Genomic DNA, 23863 nt, shown 5'->3' with positions numbered 1-23863 from the left:
GGCAAACACTTCTTCACACAGGGCAATGTAATTTTGGATTTTGTTTTCATTTCATCAACCTTCATTTAAAAACTGCATGTTGTGTTCACTTGTGTTATCTTTTACTAATATTTACATTTGTTTGATGATCCGAAACATTAAAGTGTGACAAACATGCAAAAAAAAAAAAAAAAAAAATCAGGAAGGGGGCCAACACTTTTTCACACCACTGTATGTGTGTGTGTGTAAAAAAAAAAATGTATATATATATATATATATATATATATATATATATATATATAAAGAACATGTTCCATGAAGATATTTTGTAAATTTCCTACTGTAAATGTAACTATATATATATATATATATATATATATATATATATATATATATATATTAGTGATGTGCATTGCTAAGAACTTCATTTGGACAACTTTAAAGGCAGTTTTCTTAGTATTTTGATTTGATTTGATTTGATTTGATTTGATTCAATTTGATTTATTTATATTTTGCACCCTCAGATTCCAGATTTTCAAATAGCTTTATCTCAGCCAGATATTGTCCTATCCTAACAAACCTTACATCAATGGAAGGCGTATTTGGTCAGCTTTTAGATGACGTATAAATCTCAATTTCAAAAATTTGACCCATGGTCACATAAAGGCCTATCAATACCATCATTGGCCAGGAAACGCCAATGTCTGCTAATCTAATATAAAATTATACATATATAGATATACAATTAATAATTTAATAATTAATAAAATATAAAATTAATAATTTTATATAATCTATGTGTTTTTTTTAGTTTGACCCTTGATGTCACATGAGCAGCATGTGGCCGAGCCGTTCTCTGACTGGCTGTTAAACCCGCGCATGCGCACATGCTGCTCTGCGTTCACTTCCACATAAACAAGAGCAGTGCAGTGGACAGCGGAACATGGAGCATCGCTTCGACAGGGCGGCAGCAGTGCTGTCCCCGCTGGAGGAGTCCAGCGCGGAGGTGAGCAGAGACAGCGGCATCGTGTCCCAGAGCGCCAGCAGCCTGTCCATGGTGAGCGAGGCCCTGAGCAGCGGCACTGTGTCTCAGAGCCCGAGCTTCGGCGCGGCAGTGGCCCAGAGCCCGAGCTCAGCAGCCGGAGAGACCCAGGCGGAGCAGACCCAAGACGACGAGCTCCTGAGACACACCGCCATCACCTACTCCTCTTATATCAGAGCCAGCGCGGAAGAAGAGGTGAGGAAACAAGAATGTTGAGCCTGCTTATATATAGTAACGCCCAAACACCAAAATAAATATGTGTGTGTGTGTGTGTGTGTGTGTGTGTGTGTGTGTGTGTGTGTGTGTGTGTGTGTGTGTGTGTGTATATATATATATATATATATATATATATATATAAAATCAGGACAGATAGAAATGAAATTTGTTATAGCATTATATTATATTATATTATATTGTATTTATTATACAGCTCGGTTAATATAATATATGTAAGATAGTATGCTGTTTTTCTGAATATTAGCACAGCTGTGATTTGGACATACTACAACATAAATGTGCTATTGCCATGCTATCCAACAGGTATTTAAACAAGAATTATATATATATATATTATTAGTTGTTGCCAAAATTATTAGAACACTAGTAATTTCACCAGCTACACAATGATTTTAAGTCAGTTATTTCTATATTTTGCTGTATGTCAGTAGGAAGTATCAGTTTACATTACCAAACATTAATTTTGCCATTAATATTGTCTTCCAACAGCCAGTGCTCCGCACAGATATCTGATCTAGGGCCTGTTTCAGAAAGATGGTTGAGTGAAACTCTGAGTATGTTAACCCTGAACTGAGGGTAACTCTGTTACTGTGTGGTAACTTACTCTATGAACCTAACCTGGTCAAGAGGAGGTTTTCTTCGGTAAACACAGAGTTTCTTACGGTCTCCTCCACTTTTGTTTGATGTTCAAATACCTCATTCACGCTGCAAAAATGCTTTTCTTACTGAGTATTTTTGTCTTATTTCAAATACAAATATCCAAACATTCTTACATTAAGATGCAGTTTCTATAGATGAAAAAATTATATAAGAACTTTAGTCTTGTTTCTTGGAGGAAACAAGTGCATTTTACGTAAAACATGTAAAATCATCCACAATAGGGTAAAAAAATAATCTTAATGCAAATGGAAAAAAAGCATATTTTTAATTTCTTACCCCACTGGCAGATCATTAGCAAAATAAGAAAAATACACTTAAATTATTCATTGTGCATATTTTCATCATAGTGAAGTCATTAATTGCGCATATTTGGCGTCTCCTTTTATACAGGATCCCATAGATGAGGAGGGTGGGAATTTTTTTTTTTTTTTTTTTTTGCCGTGGGATAGGCTACCATCAAAATTAATATTAGTTCAGTAATTTACCATTTTTACCTCTGATATTATAACAATGATTAAAAATTCAAGTTATTTATTGACTCAAAGTATGCGGACGGCTTTTTGTCGGTACTGTTGCTTTGCAGGTAGGTCTCTTGAAGCATCAGCATGTCTGAAAATGTAAACATACAGTATTTGTATCATTCTGCTCGTCTATGTTAATTATAAACTGATAAATAATATATCTTGAAAGCCATGTAAGTAGCTTTGGATAAGCCATATTTATTTAAAGTGCGTTAGACATGTTGGCTTTCAGTATATAGTTACTCCCGTGAGTATAACATCAGATTCCTCACGTAACACACTTTATATAATGCTAATTGTAGAAGTACAGTCCTGATCAAAGTCCTGTATGTAGATAAAGAGAATCAAGTTAAGCTAATAATACCACATCTCTGTTTTTAAACCAGGTTTGTTTGAGAAAGTGTGTGAACCTGAACATTGTCTGTTCATATGAAGAGATAATTGATTTTAGCACTTGTGCTCTGTTGGAGAACATGAGCCTGGGTTTGGCCATTACTCTGTCTGAAAGGGTTATGTTAACTAGGATGGAAATGATTGCAAAACTTCTATTTAAGAATTCAATGGAGAACAATATTAAGACATTTAAAACCACTGTTATACTTTGCTAAGGGAGTGGTTTTCAGGTCATATCACAAAGAAACTCAGGGGAACATGACATCTGCAGGAGGAGGGTAGAAGTCCTTCACTGGTGTTCTGCAGTGAATGGGTGCCGTCACAATGAGAGAACGTTTTCGATGACTGACTAAAAGTCTTGTACTCGTCTTGTTGGAGCACAGTGTAGTTACTGTATCAGGCCTGATTTGCTAAGTGTGATACGGGATAAAGAAAGACTGACTTTGTGCTGCTGACTGAATTATGTTCAATTCCTGACACATGACTGCTTTTTGAATTCTTTATGGTCCTCTGTTATTTTACAAAGTAGTGTGTGAAGCAGCTGTTTGTCCTTCTTAATGTTTAAATAGCATTATATCGTGTGTTTTCTCGATGTTTGTCATGTATTTGCTCTGCAGGTCCTCTGTTTGGAGAAGAGCCTGGAGGAAATGCTGACAAGAGTCGATGAGTTTGTTGGTATGCTTGATATGGTAAGATCGATATTTTTCTTTGAAGTTAATTACCGAAGCCATGAAAATGTTTCAGTTCAGCATGTAACCACTAAGCAGTTTTGTTAACTGGAACTAAAACATTTTTTAAAATAAATTTTTAAAAAATAAAGCTGAAATTAAATAGGTTTAAGTTGAAGTAACGTGCTTCGTAAAACTATAAAAAAAAAAAAAAAAAAAAAAAAGAAATTACAAATCTTTCTTTCTTTTTAATAGATTCGAAATGACACCTCACAGGTGGTCAGTGAGAACCTACCACAGATACAAAGAAAATCTGAAGAGATGAGAGGGATTTACCGAAAAATTGACAACTTGGAGGTAATAATAACTTTGTGCTATCGTTAAACCATGTTGATGAATGGACATGTTGTTATTTCAAGTGCACTGTCTAATTCAAAGGCCTTTGTCAAAATGGTCGGAGCCAATGTCAGTGCAATGGAGGAACAAGTAACTCAAGTCGAAGGGGAAGTTGGGACCCTACCAGGCACCTTCAAAAAGTTCCTCCGCACAATGGCCGTACCAGGTTTTTTAAATGTGAGCTCTTTATATATGCATACATGCCTGCCATATTATTTGGCATACTTGGAAAATTATACAACTGGTAACAAATGTTTCCTTTTATTTATTTTTTTTGCAGAAACCTGCTAGCCCAAGAAGGCAATCACAAAAACATCAAGAGCTTCCCAGTGTATTTAGGACAGACGATTACTTTAAACCTCAGTCTGAGCAGTGAAAGAGACTATCGTACTGACTTCATCAAGTACCAATCAAGACCAGGGTTCTCTGCTTTCAGATGCAAACACAAACATCTCACCGTCACTTTATCTGCACTTATTCAATCAATACAACGAAGCCAACTGTTATTTTAGTAGGCAGTCGAATGGCAGCTAGTTTTATAACAAACAGAAGCTTTGGTTTTAAATAACTTGTGTTTGTCTGTTTGTTTTTTTCCTGAAGTGCCTCTCCAGGAAGTCTGACGCGGTTTCTTATAAATGGGAAAGCATGTTCGAAAAATGTCAGAACATTAGTTGAAACGTTTCTATGATTTTTACTCCTACTTGTACATAGTTTGTACAGCTTTATAATTGTTTTGCCCTCAGTCTTTTCTTCCAGTGCTTGAGATCTATTTGCACTACTTTCACTGTTGCTGTTTCTCACTGATCTGTCTTATTAAGGTTGGGCACATGTTGATAATGAATCTGTAATGAGTTCACATAACCAGTGTAAACGACTCGGGGTTGTTATGTAGCATTCAGTGCCGCGCTCCTCAGCCAAACAATCGCCACAACGAACATTGTTTGTCATGGACCATTTACTTTTATACTTAAATGTCCATGGACAGTTGTGTTATGCTAATTGTTACATAATTGTGACTAATGATTGTTTTTTTTTTTTTTTTTGTAATAAATTTCCAAATGTAGCTTATCATAAAGTGACTACATCACATTACTGATCAAAGGTTGTTATTGGTCAACTGAAGTAGAAAGTCTGATTAAATTGACTTAAATTGCATAAATGCATCTCTAAAGAGACAAGAAATCACTTAATCAAGCATCATTTATATTATATTGGTAAAAGGAAATGACTCCACATGATCACACCGAATACAATTTCACCAGTGAACAGTTTCTCTATACTTGAGTCAGTTTTTAAAAGCTTCATACGGTATGAAATGCAAAATTGCTTTGGTCCAAAAGACATTCAATGTCTACGTCTTTTAAATGACATTAATTATTTTCTTAATCACAACAATCACCAAAACCGGGTTAAAGGTTAATTATTTATTTAAAACAGCGGTGGGATAAAATGGTTACTAATACTTTAGCATAAAATTAAACTAAAATAAAAACTGTGATAACGCTAAGGAATCATTAAATCGGCTCTTTGAACAGGTTCATTAAAATGAGTCAAATGAGGAAATGAATCACTTTCCAACGCTACCGGAATCTCTACGCGCCACGCTGACAGTCACGTGACCTTGAATGTCATGGCAACGGCTTTACGTTCGACCAATCAGCAGCGTCTGCGGCTTGTGGGCTAGTGACGCAAAATCCGATTCATTTCCGCGAACCGGTTCTTTTCGGACAGATCGGCTCATTGAACCGGTTCAAAAAGCCGACGTCAACGAGCAATAACGTCTCTGCGCATTTCTTTTCTAACAAAATATGTGGAGGTTAATAGTTCTTGCTCATTTTGAGGGAATAATGATGAAAAACTGATCCATTTATTTTTCCAATGTTAAAAAAACTTAAAACTTTTGGAGTAGTCTATATTATCATACTTGATTCTTGCAAATCCTTTCAGTTAAAATATATAATTTGTTACTATAAAGGTACAACTAATACTCCGGTAAATTACATTATTATTATTTATTTTTTTGGTTTGGATTTTTTTTTATTCATAAGCAAAAATTCATTTCTTAGTTCAAATTGATGCATTTCTCAAATATCTTAGGTTGATTAAAAACCAGAAAAGTGACAGATTTTTTTTAGATCTTATGATGATTTGTTTTGTAGTGCCTCTGATACATAATGTTTCCTCTGTATGTCTTTATTATGTTACTTTAATTTTATATATATATATTGTTTTCTCTTATTTTGTTTGTGGAACTTTACATGAAGAGTTTATGTAATTTCATTCCTGTATAAGTTCTGTCTGTTTTGTAATTTGTCTGTTCATTGTTTGATGCATTATAAATAATAATAATAATAATAATAAATATTTTCTAACAACTCAGTGCATTGTATCAATGTAAAATTCAAATAAGCCATTTGTGTCAACACGTATATTGAAACATTCAAAAAATAAAGTCATTTGTGTGAAAGCTGATTATCACCATATAATTCACTTAAGTATGGTGTTTTTGGTCACAGTTTCATTCGCGGATCCTTTGTCAGATACGACTGATCTGACCAATACTGACTAGCCTACAACTCGGACAAGTTTCACACCTACAGCACACATTACAGACACTGAATATCAGACCGGAACTAAAGCTCGATTCAGCTCGATTTGTGAGCCGTTATAAGGAGGACTATGTATTAGATAAAAATGCAATAACTGTTTTATTAGAAATGCTCTTTCTTCAACTCCAGGATGCCCCTCTGAAGCACAGTCTAAATGGAGGATCTCTGAACTCTGAATTAAAAGACGTATGGACCTTTCCCCATAGACTATTTATCCCAAGTAAAATGAAAGAACTTCGTTTCAAAATTGTTCACCTTGGTCAGAAGTTACCATATTATTATTTTTTTTTTCCTGCTGTAACAAAATGATAGAAATAACAGAACCTATCTTTTTTTTTTTTTTTTTTTTAGATTTTCATTCCAAGGACATTAATCTGGAACATATTGTTTTATTGGTTTGTCTTCTGGGTAAATTTCACCCTCATAAAGCCAGAACCATTCATTGCAAACCTGACTTTAGATGCTTCTAAAACGTTTAACACTCTCGAGACTCTCTTTTTTTTCTTTATCACTGATATATTCTGTTAATTTGTGATGATGTCCGTTTGCCCCTTAATAACTGTTGTTATTCTTTCAATTGTAATAATAAAAAAAAAAAAAAAAAGATTTATGAACCGGGAACCGACTCAAAAGAACGATTCGTTCAAGAACCGAACAACGTCAAACCAGAAATCATATGTGTTCAAGAGACATGGCTTAAATCAGAAATAGAGTTTGTTATTAAATATTATAGCATTCGTAGAGACAGAGGGGAGGGTAGTGGAGGAGGATGTATAATATTTATAAAACAAGGAATGCAATATAGAGTTTTGGGGAAAGGAAAAGAGTTGAAATATTTAATAATTGAAGTATGGACTAGAGAAGGAAATATTAAAGTTGTTAACTTTTATAATCCATGTAATAAGTTGTCATTAGAGTTGTTGGATGAAATGATGATACAGTTAGTAGGGAAGGTGATTTGCTGTGGGGATTTTAATGCCCATAGCACATTATGGGGTAACTATAAAGATACCAATGGAATGGTGATTGAGGAGATAATGGAGATGACAAATTTAGTGTGTTTAAATGATGGAAGTGGTACAAGAATTAATATCAGAACTGGTACAGAATCAGCAATAGATCTTACATTAGTATCAGATTCATTAGCAGGCATTTGCACATGGGAAGTAGTTAAAGAAACAACAGTAGGAAGTGACCATTATCCTATTGTAATAGTAGTAGCCGTGAGTCTAGAGGAATATGATACAGTAGGATTGGAGAAATGGTCATTCAATAGTGCTGATTGGGATAAATTTAGGAATATTAGTGATCAAGAAATGGAAAAAATTTATAAAAATAAAGATGTTGATAATTTAAATGATTCATTTTGTAAAGTTGTTCTAGAGGCTGCAGAGAAGTCAATAAAGAAGAGGGCAGGAAAGTGCAAAAGTAAGATTGTACCATGGTGGACAAAGGAATGTAAAAGAGCGATACAATTTAGAAATAAAGCTTTTAAAGTGTTAAAAAGGAATCACTGTTTTCAGAATCTTATTGAATATAAAAGGTTACAAGCAAATGTAAGGAGAATCATAAAAAATGCAAAGAAAGAATATTGGAGGAAATTTTGTTGCTCAGTAGGAAGGGAGACAGAAATTGGTAAAGTTTGGGGGATGATAAAAAGAATGAATGGGATAAAAAGAGAATATGGATACCCTGTCTTAAATGATGGAGAAAAAACAGCAGTGAGAGATGAGGAGAAAGCAGAGATGCTGGCTAAAACTTTTGTAACAGTTCACAGTTCAAATAACATTAGTGAAGAAGGAAAAAGAGGGAGGGAAAATACAGTAAGGGAGAATGAAGAATTACAGCTAGAAGAAAATTCGAATGACCTACAAAATGAATCATTTACAATGATAGAACTAAAACGTGCTCTCCAGAAAAATAAGATGTCAGCACCAGGAATTGATCAGATTTATTATATAATGATAAACCAGCTCAGTGAAAATTCAAAGGATGTATTACTGGAACTATATAATAAAGTGTGGGAGGATGGGAAACTGCCACGGAGCTGGAAGGAGGCTGTGGTAGTGCCAATACGGAAACCAGGGAAAGACTGTACAAATCCGGGCAATTATAGACCAATCGCTTTGACATCCAACATATGCAAATTAATGGAAAAAATGATAAATGAAAGGTAAACGTATTATATGGAAAAGAAAGGATATATAGCCAAATATCAAAGTGGCTTTAGGAAAGGAAGAAATACAACAGATTCAGCTGTATGTTTAGAGCATGAAATTAGAAAAGCACAAGTGAACAAAGAAAGTGTAGTGGCTGTCTTCTTTGACATAGAGAAGGCATATGATATGATGTGGAGAGAAGGATTGTTAATTAGAATGTGTAAATTAGGAATCAAAGGATGAATATATAGATGGATTAAGGACTTTTTACAAGGAAGATTAATACAAGTTAGAATAGGAAAGAGTTATTCAAGAAAATATATTGTTGAGAACGGAACACCTCAAGGGAGTATAATAAGTCCTTTATTATTCTCCATTTTAATAAATGATGTTTTCAGGGAAATAGAGAATGGGATTTTCACTTTTTGTGGATGATGGGGCGATTTGGAAGAGGGGAAGAAATATGAAATTTATTGTTAAAAAGCTACAGGAAGCTATTATGAAAATAGAGGAGTGGTCATATAAATGGGGGTTTAAATTCTCAGTAGATAAAACAAAGATAATGTTGTTTACAAAGAAAAGATTTGGTACGGAGGTTAAATTAAAGTTGTATAATCAAGAATTGGAAAGAGTGAAACACTTTAAGTTTTTGGGGTTATGGTTTGATGAAGGAGTAACATGGGATGTACATATCCAGAAAGTACTGGACAAATGTAGGAAGGTGTTAAATGTTATGAGGTGTTTGGTGGGAAGTGAGTGGGGAGCTGACAGAACAGCACTGAAAGCAATTTATTGTGGATTAATTAGATCAGTACTGGATTATGGTTGTGTGGTGTATGGATCTGCATCAAGTACATTACTAAAAAAAAATTAGACAACATTCAGTTTCAGGCTTTGAGATTATGTACAGGGGCATTTAAAAGCACTCCTACGGCAGCTCTGCAGGTGGAAATGGGAGAAATGCCACTCGAGTTGAGAAGAATACAGCTATCAATGAATTATTGGGTTAATTTACAGGGCCATAATGAGGATCACCCAGCACAAATCACTTTAAAACATTGTTGGGAAAAGGAGAAGAGAGAGACAAAAAGCTTTGGGTGGACAGTTATACAAAAAGCAACAGAGTTAAAATTAATAGAATTAAAATTCAGTCCAACAGTACCATTGCCAGCAGTACCACCTTGGATACTACCTGAAGTGAAAGTAGATCTTACATTATTAGGAAAGAAGATAGGGGGTTTATTTTGAATTCATATACTATACAGGAATATATTAATAGTTACTACAATTATATCCAGATTTACACAGATGCATCAAAGAGTTTAGTGGATAGGATAGGAGTATATAGCGTTTATTGTTCCAGAGTTTAATATTACAATAGTGAAGAGGATTAGCGATAATGTTTCAGTATACACAGGAGAAATGCTAGCTATTTTGTTAGCAGTACAGTGGATAGAGGAAATAAGACCATTGAGAGTTATTATTTGTTCAGATTCAACTTCATCATTAATCAGTCTACAGAGCAGTCACTCAGACAGCAGAGCAGATATTTTGTTAGAAATACAACAAACATTATATAGAATTCAAATGGTGGGCATTGTAGTTATATTTTTGTGGGTGCCAGCAAGTATTGGAATCATAGGAAATGAAATGGCAGATAAGGCTGCAAAGGAGGCCACAAAAAGAGAATACATTGATGTGACAGTTAACATCATGGAAATAAAGAGTATTATTAAACAGAAGTTGAAGAAAAGGTGGCAAAAGCAGTGGGAGGAAGAGAGGAAAGGACGGTGGTTTTACAAAATTCAGAGGAGAGTGGGAGAAATGAGATGTGCAAGAAGGAAAAGGAGAGAAGAGACAATTATATCTAGACTTAGATTTGGGCACACAGGGTTAAACAGCACTTTATTCAAAATAGGTAAGCATAACACCGGAAGATGTGAATACTGTGGGCAACAAGAGACAACAGAACACATCATGGTGCACTGTAAGAAATATGAGGGAAAAAGATGGGAAATGATCCAAAACCTTAGAATGGAAAGAATAAATTTTGATTTAGTAGAAATTCTTAGAAAAAACTCAAGAGATAAGTGCTATGGAATCGTTTTTCATTATCTTAGAATAATCAATATGATTGAAAAGATTTGAGTCTTAATTTTTGTTTTGTTGATTTTGTTTTGTTTTGTTGATTCGATTTAGTTTTATTTTGTTTTGAATAAAATAAGTAGTAGTCATTCAGATCCACACTCCATACCAGTTGGTGACGGTAATGCACCTTTTCGTTGTGTGCCAACTGCCAAGAAGGAAAAACTCCAGAAAGAAGAAGAAGAAGAACCGAACGAACGACGAGAGCAACGCCGCGCGTGAGTTTCATCAGCCAAGCTGCGCTGAGGAGCAACGGGTAGCGTTCCCATCTCAACCAATACTGACCAAATCAAGCATCTTTTACAGGTATCACTAGTTATGTGTGATTTTAGTTTATGCGTTTAATATGCTCATATATGTGATTATATTATTTGCAGGATAAATGAGCCTTTTATTTACAGGAAATAAGCTTTTATGACCATATTAAGCACGCATTCTGATGCAACTAATTCACTAAAGCTGCTTCTGGTAATCTTTAGCGGCTAATGCTGTTACTTTTCAAGAACGAAGAAGCGTAAATGTGACTTGGTGGCAGAATGCAAATTTATTTTTATTTTTTTTGTATTTTTGTGTAGTGCTGCTGCTAAAAGCCGCTTCTCCCAGTACAAACAGTAGATTTAATGGAAAATAATTGTCAAAGCACTTGTGAATTGTATTTTTCTAATATTTACAAAGGGCCATATTTAAAGAAAAAGAAACAGAATAAATTAAAATGAGATGGGTCTGGCTGCAGACCCCACTTGGGTCTCACTCCTGAAACCAACAAGGAAGTGTTGACTACATAGTTTACAGTGCTTCATATGAACTGTTGGGTCCTAAAGTGCCCTTTTGGCTTCATATTTGTTTATATTCTCTGATTGGTGGAGAGTCTCTGCAGAATTGTGGGTAATGTAGTTCACTGGGAATTCTGCTGTTAAACAAGTTATATAAGTTGAAATAATGCTGGCTGATGGCTTCAGCTGAAGCATGTACCATCGATGAACAACCTCCCAGCACACAGTAGGTCAGTCTTTACTGGTTTATAAGTTATTGTTAAAAATTAATTTCCTTACCCGGAAAACGAATTGGATTTTTACTTCAGAAACCAGATTTTTGCACTCTGTAGCACTCCCACTAAAGCACCACGTCCAGACGAGAGCCACAATGATTAATTTAGAGGCTCTTATCCAATGAACATCAGTTTTTGCTCAACTTAAATGAGTACAACTAGTACTTCCATTACACATATACAAAAACCATGGTACTCTTGTGGTCTTGAATTCATGTGTGGAAATATTTGGACATGATTACTTTGGTAATACGTTTTTTTAAACACATTTGATGTTTTTATTAATCCACAGCATCAGCATGTGTGGTATATGGGCCTTGTTTGGTAGTGATGAGTGCCTTGCTGTTCAGTGCACTAATGCCATGAAAATCGCTCATCGCGGTCCAGATGCTTTCCGTTTTGGGTTTGTGAATGTGTTTGGTTTAATGATGTTTTGGTTTTGGTTTCATCGCTTTGGTGTAGTGGATGTGCTGTATGGAGTGTCTGCGTGTCAAGAAGTTCCCCTATCTGTGGCTGTGTTACAATGGTGAGATCTACAACCACATCAGGGTAAGAACCTTAACGTCTTAGACATTTCTGCATCATTTTTCCATCTGATTATCCATTCATAACTGTTTCTTCCACTTATGTGCCTGATAATGTAGTCCATTACATTTTGTGAATATCAAGTCATAATGTAATCAATAAAAAAGTAACTGTAGTCTGATTACGAATATATAAAAAAAAAAAAAACGTAATATAGTTTAATTACAGAAGCTACTTTTTTAGAAACCTGATTATGTAATCCAGACTACATCAGTAACTTCCTCTTATATCCCTTCATGGTTCACTGTAACATCTGTTGTCCAATCTTATCTTTAGCTGAAGAACCAGTTTGAGTTTGAGTATCAGACTAAAGTCGACGGCGAGATCCTTCTGCACCTGTACGATCGCTTTGGAATCGAGAAGATGGCCTCCATGCTGGATGGCGTATTCGCCTTCATCTTGTTGGACACGGCTAACAGGAAGGTTTTCTTGGGCAGAGACACGTACGGCGTGAGACCGCTGTTCAGACTACTCACCGACAACGGCTTTCTAGCGGTCTGTTCTGAGGCCAAAGGTATCGTTTGGAAGTGACTAGTGTTTTTTGTGACTTTTGTTAAGATTGATCACAGCATTATGTTTAACTTTGATTGATTTAATCCAAACAGGTTTGTTAGACGTCAAAACCTCCATGTCCACTCCTGCAAAGATCACTCCCTTCCTGCCGGGACACTTTGAGGTGTTTGACTTGAAGCTCAATGGAAAAGTGCAGTCTGTTCAGATGGATCGCTTCCACTGCTGCACAGAAGAACCCAAACACGCCCCCCATAACATCCTGGAGGGTCTTGGCACAGGTAGATGCCATATTCAGCAGAGTAGTAGCTCATAATACTTTTTTGTCATGTTTTAAGCAGTTTGATAGCTTTTTATAACAAACAGATTTTGTTTTTAATAAACTAGAATAAAGATATAAATTTTTAACCCTTTTTCACCAAATAGTAATTAAGCTTGTGATTACAACACAACACATTTTCAACAAAACCGTTAACTTTTTAAGTGTCACATGAGTGTCTAAATACTTACTGAGGCTGCTGTGTCGTAAGATCTTTCACCGATCTAAACCTGACTGTCTGTCTGTCAGAGCTAAGGCTTCAGTCTGTCGATCTGTACCAATATTACAGCCTGTCACACGCCACTCATGACACGAGCTGTTAAACCATACAGTATTTAGACACTCGTGTGGCACTTAAACGTGTGTCAGTGTCATTGCATTAGATGACAAAATATCTAAATTAAATGTTGTCTGCTGCAGGAGCTTTTCTCAAAACAAAATATCAAACAAATGTTATGACATTCAGACAATTGATGCATGATTCTAAGTGAATAAATACTCAAAATGCTTTTATTTCCAGTTCCGTGTCCGATTCAGATCTCTTAAAATAAAATGAAATATAAAAATAAATAAAATAAATTGCTAAAGTAAAATAAAAAAAATCCTAAAATAAATAAAATGCTAAAAAAATAAATAAAAATAAATAAATGATTAAAATAGTGGTAGAATAAAATAAGAAATAAAAATAAAATGATGAAATAAAATCAACCAATCAAATGACAAAAAATGTACATGATTAAAATAATATAAAAAAATAAGTAAAAAAATTATATAGCAAATCTCAACTGCCTGATTTTTATGTTGCAAAATGTAACTATATTTTTGCCTAGCTCTTTATATAAAGTTGGATATATGAGAATGTCTGAGTTTATTTGCATACACACACTATACTCGAATAGAGCGATTATACTATAAAGCAAATCTCAAATTCTTGATTGATTGTATCGTCACAAAATTCTATAAATGTAATGTATATAATTTACACAAAATGTAAACTAAGTTATTGCCAATTCTAATATACTAAAAACACCACCATTTACTTTACTGTCAGTCTAAACTAAAGAGAAATCCATTTCTTACTTTTCATCAGGCTTTGAGCTGGAGACGGTCAAGAGCAACATTAGGATCCTGTTTGAAGATGCGGTGAAGAAACGCTTGATGGCTCACAGAAGAATCGGTTGCCTGCTCTCAGGTGCATGTGCTCATTGAGGTTTTTGCTTTGATTTACTGCTTTAGCTACTCTGGATTATTTTCTCACATTCAGTCTGTCTGTGATGGGGTTTTTCTCCCAGGTGGTCTCGATTCAAGTCTGGTTGCTGCTACACTAGTGAAACTGGCCAAAGAAGAGGAGCTCCCGTATCCCATTCAGACCTTTTCCATCGGTGCAGAAGACAGCCCAGATGTTGCTGCTGCTCGCAAGGTCAGTCCCACTGAACACTGGAAGCTTGTTTTGTGAGTATAGGAAATGTTAAACCATTAGAGACACAGTCTAAGATATTTTTGTCTGAGATTAGATGTTTGATTGAAACTGTTATCTAAAATAATAATAACCTACCAATAAAATAGCACATTTTAAACTCATCAAATGTGAAAAACAGTTTCATAATATTTAGAAATGATTTTCAGTCCAGCTAGGTAAAAACATTTTTAAATGAACAGATTTTGTTTAGCAGAAACATTGTGTCCCACATTTTATATGCAACCTTCATTACAACATTCCTCAAAATTGTGACATTAAAGATGTGAAGTTTATTTGGTGGGTTTCAGCATGACAGAAAGACGATTATTCCCTTTTATTTTTATATATATACACAAAGTGGATTCGTCAAGCTTAAACTTCAACCTAAAGTTATTGTCATAAAAAAAGAAGAAAAATAAGAAAATGATCAAGTAACTTTTAATTGTAATTTATAAACATTACATTTTAATCTTTATTGTCAGGAAATTACAGAATCACACACATGAGGGTTTTAAACTGTATTTAGACAAAGCTGCATGTTCCAATTTTTTGTAATTGCAAATTGTTTTCAAATCTCATAGAAAAAAGGTTATAAAATTAAAAAAAGCTCAAATAATATTTGTGACCTGAGATTGACAACTTTTTCAAAAAGTGTCTATATAGATATACAGTGCTTTGCTAAAGTATTCATACCCTTCGTTTTTCCCCCTTTTTTTGTTGTTGCTGCCTTCTGTTAAACTGCTTCAAATTACTTTTTTTTTTTTTTTTCAGCATAAATCTACACTCTATACTGTACACCATATTGACAAAGTAAAAACAGAACTGTCACAACTTCGTGAATGTATTAAAAATACAGATATGTTATGCCTAGTGTTGTGTGGCAGGTGGCAGCACACATTGGCAGTGAACACCATGAAGTGAACTTCACACCTGAGGAGGGGATCCGTGCGCTGGAGGAAGTCATCGTTCACTTGGAGAGCTATGACATCACCACTGTGCGTGCCTCTGTCGGTGAGTACACCTAGTTCATCAAACTAAATGGAAAAAAATTATGGCATTTTAACTAGTGGTGTCAAAATTAGCGCGTTAACGTAAGTGATTCAATTTTCAGTTTAACGCGTTAAACATATTTAATGCAATTAACGCAGGGGTGGGGCTAGGTTTGGCCACCCCACTCACAACTGCTAAAGAGTTGTGTTAATTTGAGATGCAGAAAATCTTTAAGACCACATCAACACAGACAAAGCTGGTCTGCTTTAGGGTTTGGTTCACTACCATTCCTCTGCTCCGCTCATGTGACCACATGAATTGTCAGGATTACAGATGATGGTGGTCTGAAACTTGAAAACCGCATCAAAAGCATTAGAAAGTTTGTTACAAAAGGTTCAGCACATCGGTTCATCGGTTTTCACTGCTCACTTTCTCATGGTGTCCTTTCCCATCACTGCACAGGCTGCTTTTAACTGCTTGGAAAAAACTATTTTTCATTTTTATAACCACCTCTCTTCAGCAAGTTGCTGGATTTGTGGTATCGTTCATATTTGTAGCACAGAAAGTGTAGGTCTGCTTGCATGAAAAAGCTTGATTTGAACTGAAATGATCAAGCAATGTCACTGTAGAATCTGAACTCATAGCCAGTAGATGGCAGCAGTGTATGGGATTATTATCCTGCCATGATTCAAAACTGAAAATAAAGTTCTGAAAGGTTGAAACTAAGTGTTCGAAAACTCAAAATCTTACAAAAAAAAGTTTTGCAAGATCGAAAAATAAGATTTGCAAGCTTGCAAAATGTAAAACAAATAAAAATATCTCTGCAAACATTATGTTGTTTTTGAGATTTCCTTCTTCAGAACTGCAACATTTTTTTTACGATGTTGCGCAAAGAATTTTTCAGATTTTCAAATTTGTCAGTGTTCTCCCACTGTATTAGTTTGTTTTCCAGGTTTGAAACCTTGTAAATGGTGATCTGAAAACTGGTGTGCGAATGTGTGAAATAAAGTTTTGAAACTCTGAAAACATGTTTTGCAGGCTTGCAAAGTGGTAAAAAAAATATATAATCTCTGCAAACATAATTTTGTTTTTGAGTTTTCCTTCTTCAGAAGTGCAACACTTTTTTACGGTGTTGTGCAATCATTTTTTCAGAGTTTCGAATTTGTCACTGTTCTCCCAGTGTACAGTTTGTTTTTCCAGATTTGAAACCTTGTAAATAGTGATCTGAAAAACTGGTGTGCGAATAGGTGAAAAAAAGTTTTGAAACTCTGAAAACTGAGGTTCGAAAGGGCGAAACTTATTACATTACATTACATTTGCACTCCTATTGCAGACTATTTTTTCAGAGCCGAGTTTACAACACCCACTTTGCGGAGATACGCCCACACAGTTGCGAGTTTGCGACTCACGTGATTAGTGGCAGCGTTGTCACGCAGCTCTGTTCTGAAACTCTGAAACTCAGACTGAGCGAAAATGAAGCTTCGCAAACTCGCAACTAAAAAAAAAGCCTGGAGGGAGGGCCTTCTGCTCTTGGCCAATGCTTTGCTGTCTGCTGACGTACAGTCCAATCACAAGTCGTATTTACTGGAAAGGTGGGATTGACCGACTGCTCCGCCAATGACGAAAGCGCACAGGATACGCAAACAGAGGATGCACGGATCTCTGGCCAGTGGCCACAAGGCGGTCCCGTCTAGAGCTGCAAGAACCGCGTCCATGGCTGGATAGCGTCCGGTCCGGTCCAAAAATACCAACTTGTCGCGGGAATTCACTATACAATTGCCAGTAGCCACTGAGTTTACCACTGATAGGCCGGCGGTGCATCAATATACACACTCACCTCACGCAGCGAACGACTCACTTTCCGCAGCCGGAGACTCACTTTCAGCTCACTTCTTCTGAAAATGCACATTTATTATTACATTTTTTTTGCCCTCTCTCTGCCCACATACTGTATTTGGATGCAGCTAAATTCTATAAAAAAATAAAAAAACTGTTTTCATTTATATATTTTACTGTTTCTCTTGTCAGACAACAGAATGAATATGAAATAGTGACCAGCTCTCCCTTCCAAAACATTAATCTGCACAAAAATCCAGATAATCGAGCCGTCGTCTGATGAAATCAAATACACATAAAGTAAGATAAAAACAACAACTGTGCTGTGATTTCGGCTACACTTGCATGTAAAATTAGAGAAGCAACATCATATGCGTCTCTGTGCGTCTGAACACAGCAGACGCAAAGAGAGAGAAAGCAAAGACCTCGCGCAGCAATAACGGCAAGTCTCAGAAACTAAATAGGCCTAAGGTTTGGGCAAACCCTAAAGATTTGTCGCTAGGTGCTTTTTTGAAGAAGAAAAAACTTGCTAAAGGGGTCTGCAAAGGTGCTAAGTTGGCAACACTGTGCATCTCCAGGCCATGGGTCAAACAGAAAGTGAGTCGTGAGGTGAGTGTGTATATTGATGCACCGCCGGCCTATCAGTGGTAAACTCAGTGGCTACTGGCAATTGTATAGTGAATTCCCGCGACAAGTTGGTAGCCTTATTTTTGGACCGGACTGCACGCTATACCAGCCATGGACGCGGTTCTTCTTGCAGCTCTAGACGGGCCTTGTGGCCAGAGATCCGTGCATCCTCTGTTTGCGCATCCTGTGCGCTTTCGTCATTGGCGGAGCAGTCGGTCAATCCCACCTTTCCAGTAAATACGACTTGTGATTGGACTTTACGTCAGCAGACAGCAAAGCATTGGCCAAGAGCAGAAGGCCCTCCCACCAGGCTTTTTTTTTTAGTTGCGAGGTTGCGAAGCTTCGTTTTCGCTCAGTCTGAGTTTCAGAACAGAGCTGCGTGACAACGCTGCCACTAATCACGTGAGTCGCAAGCTCGCAACTGTTGTGGGCGTATCTCCACAAAGTGGGTGTTGTAAACTCGGCTCTGAAAAAATAGTCTGCAATAGGAGTGCAAATATAATGTAATGTAATAAGTTTCGCCCTTTCGAGTTTTCAGAGTTTCAAAACTTTTTTTCACCTATTCGCACACCAGTTTTCAGATCACTATTTACAAGGTTTCAAATCTGGAAAACAAACTGTACACTGGGAGAACAGTGACAAATTCGAAACGCTGAAAAAATGATTGCACAACACCGTAAAAAAGTGTTGCACTTCTGAAGAAGGAAAACTCAAAAACAAAATTATGTCTGCAGAGATTTTTTTTTTTTTTACCACTTTGCAAGCCTGGAAAAACTCTGTTTTCAGAGTTTCAAAACTTTTTTTCACACATTCGCACACCAGTTTTCAGATCACCATTTACAAGGTTTCAAACCTGGAAAACAAACTAATACAGTGGGAGAACACTGACAAATTTGAAAATCTGAAAAATTCTTTGCGCAACATCGTAAAAAAATGTTGCAGTTCTGAAGAAGGAAATCTCAAAAACAACATAATGTTTGCAGAGATATTTTTATTTTTTTTACATTTTGCAAGCTTGCAAATCTTATTTTTCGATCTTGCAAAACTTTTTTTTGTAAGATTTTGAGTTTTCGAACACTTAGTTTCAACCTTTCAGAACTTTATTTTCAGTTTTGAATCATGGCAGGATAATAATCCCATAGCAGTGTTGTGCACAAAAGAAAAGGATGTGGTCTGTTTGTCTGCAGGAATGTACCTGATATCAAAGCACATCCGTGAGAAGACAGACAGCGTTGTGATTTTCTCAGGTGAAGGTTCGGATGAACTGACACAAGGATACATCTACTTTCATAAGGTATGAGTTATTGCATGATCACCTTAAATGTATTTACAGTAGTACGTAGGTGTGAACTGAATCTGATGTTTTGGGACAATTCTAATTGCAATTACATGAAATTGTATTATAGTTTAAAATTATGCAATTAGCATTGCTTGGCTCACTTAAATACATCTTTATAATGCCACTTCATAAATACTTCTAAAATACACTTTGTCTTTTCTATCGATACTTGTAATTAGGGCCCGAGCACCGAGGGTGTGGCAAAATGGCTCGATAGCGCCACCTGTAAGATTTCACCGGAGTGCGCCTCGAGCTATGTTTTACGTACATGCATGAAAATCGGTACACACGTGTAACACACTATTACCTACAAAAGTCTCTAGGTACAAAATCCAGAACCCAACAGGAAGTACATTATTTTGAATTTCCTGTACGATTTTTGTGCATTTGTTGCCATTTCCATGCCTCGTACTTTGACAAACTCCTCCTACAGTTTTATTCGGATTATCTTCAAATTTGGTGAGGGTCATCATAAGACCTTTGAGATGTTAAATTGCAAAGATCTTGAGTTTTGTCCCTGGCAGCCTGACAAATTTTGATGTTTCGCCATGAAACAGGAAGTGTCCAATCTGCCCCAGATTGAACAAGTTTGACAAGAGTCCTGTCCTGAACACATCAACATGCCCGTATTCGATTATAGTCATAGCACCACCTGATGGCAACAGGAAGTGGCATGTTTAACACTGTTATGGACTCCTAGCAAAATAATAAAAAGCACCAACATGTGTTAAATAGGCTGGCAACATTCTAGAAGCATGCTAAAACATGCTAGCAACACTTAGCTCAGTGTTAAAGCATGCTATTAATGCAGTGAAATAGAACATTACTGTAACTCGTGCATACAATGTCCGATCTGCCTCAAACTTCACAAGTTTGATTAGAGTCCTGGCCTGAAGATATCTACATACTCCTATTTGGTTATAGTTACAGCGCCACCTACTGGCAACAGGAAGTGACATGTTTTACACTGTTATGCACTATTAGCAACACAGTAAAATATGCCATTGTGTGCTAATCATGCTAGAAATATTCTCAAACGTGCTAGCAACATTTTAGTAAGTACTAAAGCATGCTATTAATACTATAAAAACAGGAAGTTGTTGTAACTTGTGCATACAATGCCCAATCTGCCCCAAACTTCACACGTTTTATAAGAGTCCTGGCCTGAACAGATCTTAAGGCCAATATTGATTTATAGTCATAACGCCACCTGCTGGTAACAGGAAATTTCTTCTTTTACACTTAAACTTAAACATACAGTGTCTGATCTGCCCCAAACTTCACATGTTTGGTAAGAGTCCTGGTCTGAAGACATTTACATGCCGATATTCAGTTATAATCATAGCGCCACCTGTTGGCAGCAGGAAATGTGGCACAAATATTTACTATTTTATAAGCATATGGTCCAACGTTCGCTGTTCTGCTATGGCCACCGGGTGGTGGTGAGCCCGGGTCCAAGGGCCCGTTCATCGCTGCTTGCAGCTTTAATTGCACATTTGTAATGATGAAGGTGCAATTTTGTACATTTAAATTATTGACTTGTAAATATTGATAAATGTATTATTAAACACACATTCAGTACAATTCAGCACAGTTATTTGAGCTTCAATGTTCAGTATATGAGCCTTTGCTGCTGTATTTTGTGATGGTTGTTCTTTTAACAGAAAGGTTGTCTGTTGTCTCTTTGAAATTAGGCGCCGTCACCGAAAGCAGCCGCAGAGGACAGTGTGCGTCTGCTGGAAGAGCTTTATCTGTTTGACGTGCTGAGAGCGGACAGAACCACAGCCGCACACGGGTAAGACTACCTTCTCTTCCCACACAAAAAATGGTAATAGCTCTTTTTTTTTTTTTTTTTTTACAGTGTATGCCACTGCAAACTTTTTTTTTTGTCTATCTTAGACTGGAGTTGAGAGTGCCTTTCCTGGACCATAGGTTCACCGCATACTTCCTCTCTCTGCCTGAAGAGATGAGAGTGCCTAAAGTGGGTTTTCCTGACACCTTACCTTCAGTGATTTATCTACATATACTCCTGTCAGTTCTTGCTGCAGCTGCTATTCCCAATCCTAATTTAACTCTTAGTTGGGGATTTGACAAACCTTTAAGCCTGTAAAGCTGGACATATAAAGTAATGTTCAGAAAAATGTTGTTTTTTAGAAATGAAACAGTAATTGAACATTAAGACAAAAAAAAGTTTGCATATGTGTTTCTTTGTTGGGTATCATGTTTGATACATCAGGCTTTTAAGTCTCATATAATATAATATAATATAATATAATATAGTGAGAATATAGAGTTCACACTCAGGGAAAAACAAAAAACATTTCAGTTTTATTCAGATGCCAAAACTGAGCAAAAATATGCCATTTGGTGCAGTTGCTAATATTTATATGTCCAAAAAAAAAGATTAAATTCTATTAGTTTGTAATGTAAATCTATACTCTATTATAGTATAACAGACTATTTGCATAAAATCATATAAATATCATTTGTCCCTCTATGTCTATAAGATATTTAAATGCTTAGTTTTATTATTTTATTTATAAAAAAAAGTGTTCATCTTGAAATATTTATAGTTATTCTTGCTTTCAGTATTAAAGTTTAAATCTGTTAAGATTTCACAGCAAAAATACGTGAACCATGACCTGACAAATTATACTAGAAGGCCTTTTACATGCAAGTAAAAATGCTAAATCAGACAACCAAAGGCATGTAGTAGAGTGTGTTCAACAGGTTTTGATCATGTTTATTTCAAGGCTTTAGAAATTAGCATTTTAGATATAATACATTAGGGTTTAATATGAGCAATAGTTATTGGTATTATACTGTCACTTTCATTTTCAGCATTCACATTAGTGGTTTCTGTAACCCGACTGAATAACTTGTTTGATTGGAGCAGGATGGCGTGGAGAAGCATCTCTTGAGGGAAGCGTTTAAAGGGTTGAACCTTATCCCAGATGAGATACTCTGGAGGAGGAAGGAGGCCTTCAGTGACGGGATGACATCCATGAAGAAATCCTGGTACGCCAGCCTGCAGGAGCACATCGAGTCTGAGGTACTGCATATGACACCGAGCGCTTTAAAGCCTCTTCCCCGTCATCTCGTCCTTTAACTTTTCTCTTCTCCTTCAGGTGAATGACTCTCAGTTGGAGAATGCCAGTGATCTGTTCCCTTTCAATCCTCCCAAAACCAAAGAGGGCTTCTTCATAAGACAGATCTTTGAGAAGCATTACCCCGGCCGCTGCGAGTGGACGCCACATTACTGGATGCCCCGCTGGATCAAGGCCACGGACCCCTCTGCCAGAACCCTGTCCATCTACAAGCCTGATAAAGACCAGAGGTCACATCAAGCGTCAGACCTTATCTAGACCACACATTCACTACAGCGTACATACCTGCCGATTCATACCTTGTTACAATAATACATTTTTTGCCTCACCTTTCTCTGTTCAATTTACTACACTATCTTTTAGGTTGGTTTTAGTTTTTCCTAAAGAGAACTGGGTTTATTTTAGGTCAGTTTTTTAAAGGTTGGAGTGATGCCGTCTATTCAGCTCATGCAGTAGATTTCAGAGGTCTTATCTGCTCTTCAGACCTTCAAGCTGCCTTGCTTACTCCATTACACTCATGTTTTCTTTTTCTTTTTACAGAGCTTAAACGTAGCTGTAAACAAACCAAAACAGAAATGGGTTGGCGTAGCTTGTTGGTTAAAATAATCCCTTTTAAAAATGTGCACGGTAACTATTGTTTTTTGTAAAGAAGTTTTGTTACAACAGTAAAAAATATGATATCTAAATATTTTATTAAAGTCAAAGGCACAGAAAGCTTCTTGCACTGTTTGAAGAAGGTTCCATATTTAGTTATCATTTTACATTAGTAACAAATAATATATACACTGCCATTTAAAGACTGGGGGTCAGTAGTTTTCTTTTTGTGTGTGTGTGTGTGTGTTGCAAGAAATCGTCTATAAATCTTGTCAAGGCTGCATTTGTTTGATCAAAAATACAGTAAAAACAGTAATATTGTGAAATATTATTACCGTTTAAAATGACTGTTTACTATTTGAATATATTTTAAAATATAATTTTATTCCTGTGATGTCAAAGCTGAATTTTCAGCGTCATTACTTAAGTCTTCAGTGTCACATGATCCTTCAGAAATCATTCTGATTTGCTGCTCAAGAAATATTTCTTATCATTATCAATGTTAATAACAGTTGTGGTGCTTCATATTTTTGGATTCTTTTATGAGTGGAAAGTTCAAAATAACAGCATATATTTAAAATGTAAACCTCATTACTATATATATATATATATATATATATATATATATATATATATATAT

General features: G+C 36.0%; 3 protein-coding genes across 3 annotated transcripts in view; 2 read left to right on the top strand and 1 right to left on the bottom strand.

Annotated features, from left to right (window-relative positions):
- The window catches only part of LOC109085447 (atrial natriuretic peptide receptor 1-like), a 1054061-nt gene that overhangs the window by 492952 nt on the left and 537246 nt on the right, over nt 1–23863 (bottom strand). The gene's annotated exons all lie outside the window — the stretch shown is intronic.
- Nucleotides 862–4988, top strand: LOC109110572 (biogenesis of lysosome-related organelles complex 1 subunit 4-like). Its single transcript, XM_042744774.1, has 5 exons — nt 862–1216; nt 3450–3521; nt 3756–3857; nt 3939–4073; nt 4177–4988. Exons 1-5 carry the CDS (start codon nt 923–925, stop codon nt 4270–4272), a joined length of 699 nt encoding a protein of 232 aa, XP_042600708.1. The 5' UTR covers nt 862–922; the 3' UTR covers nt 4273–4988.
- On the top strand, nt 10971–23621 carry LOC109112265 (asparagine synthetase [glutamine-hydrolyzing]-like). Its single transcript, XM_042744767.1, is given in 13 exon segments — nt 10971–11115; nt 12150–12338; nt 12340–12406; nt 12719–12956; nt 13048–13233; nt 14362–14463; nt 14564–14691; nt 15615–15741; nt 19371–19477; nt 21217–21317; nt 21422–21503; nt 22419–22574; nt 22651–23621. Coding segments are annotated over 12 exon segments (1713 nt in total). The 5' UTR covers nt 10971–11115; nt 12150–12156; the 3' UTR covers nt 22888–23621.

The sequence above is a fragment of the Cyprinus carpio genome, chromosome B19 (assembly GCF_018340385.1).
Source record: "Cyprinus carpio isolate SPL01 chromosome B19, ASM1834038v1, whole genome shotgun sequence".
NCBI classification, from domain to species: Eukaryota; Metazoa; Chordata; class Actinopteri; order Cypriniformes; family Cyprinidae; genus Cyprinus; species Cyprinus carpio.
Note: the sequence above shows the minus strand (reverse complement) of the source record. Positions and strands in the feature narration are given on the sequence as shown.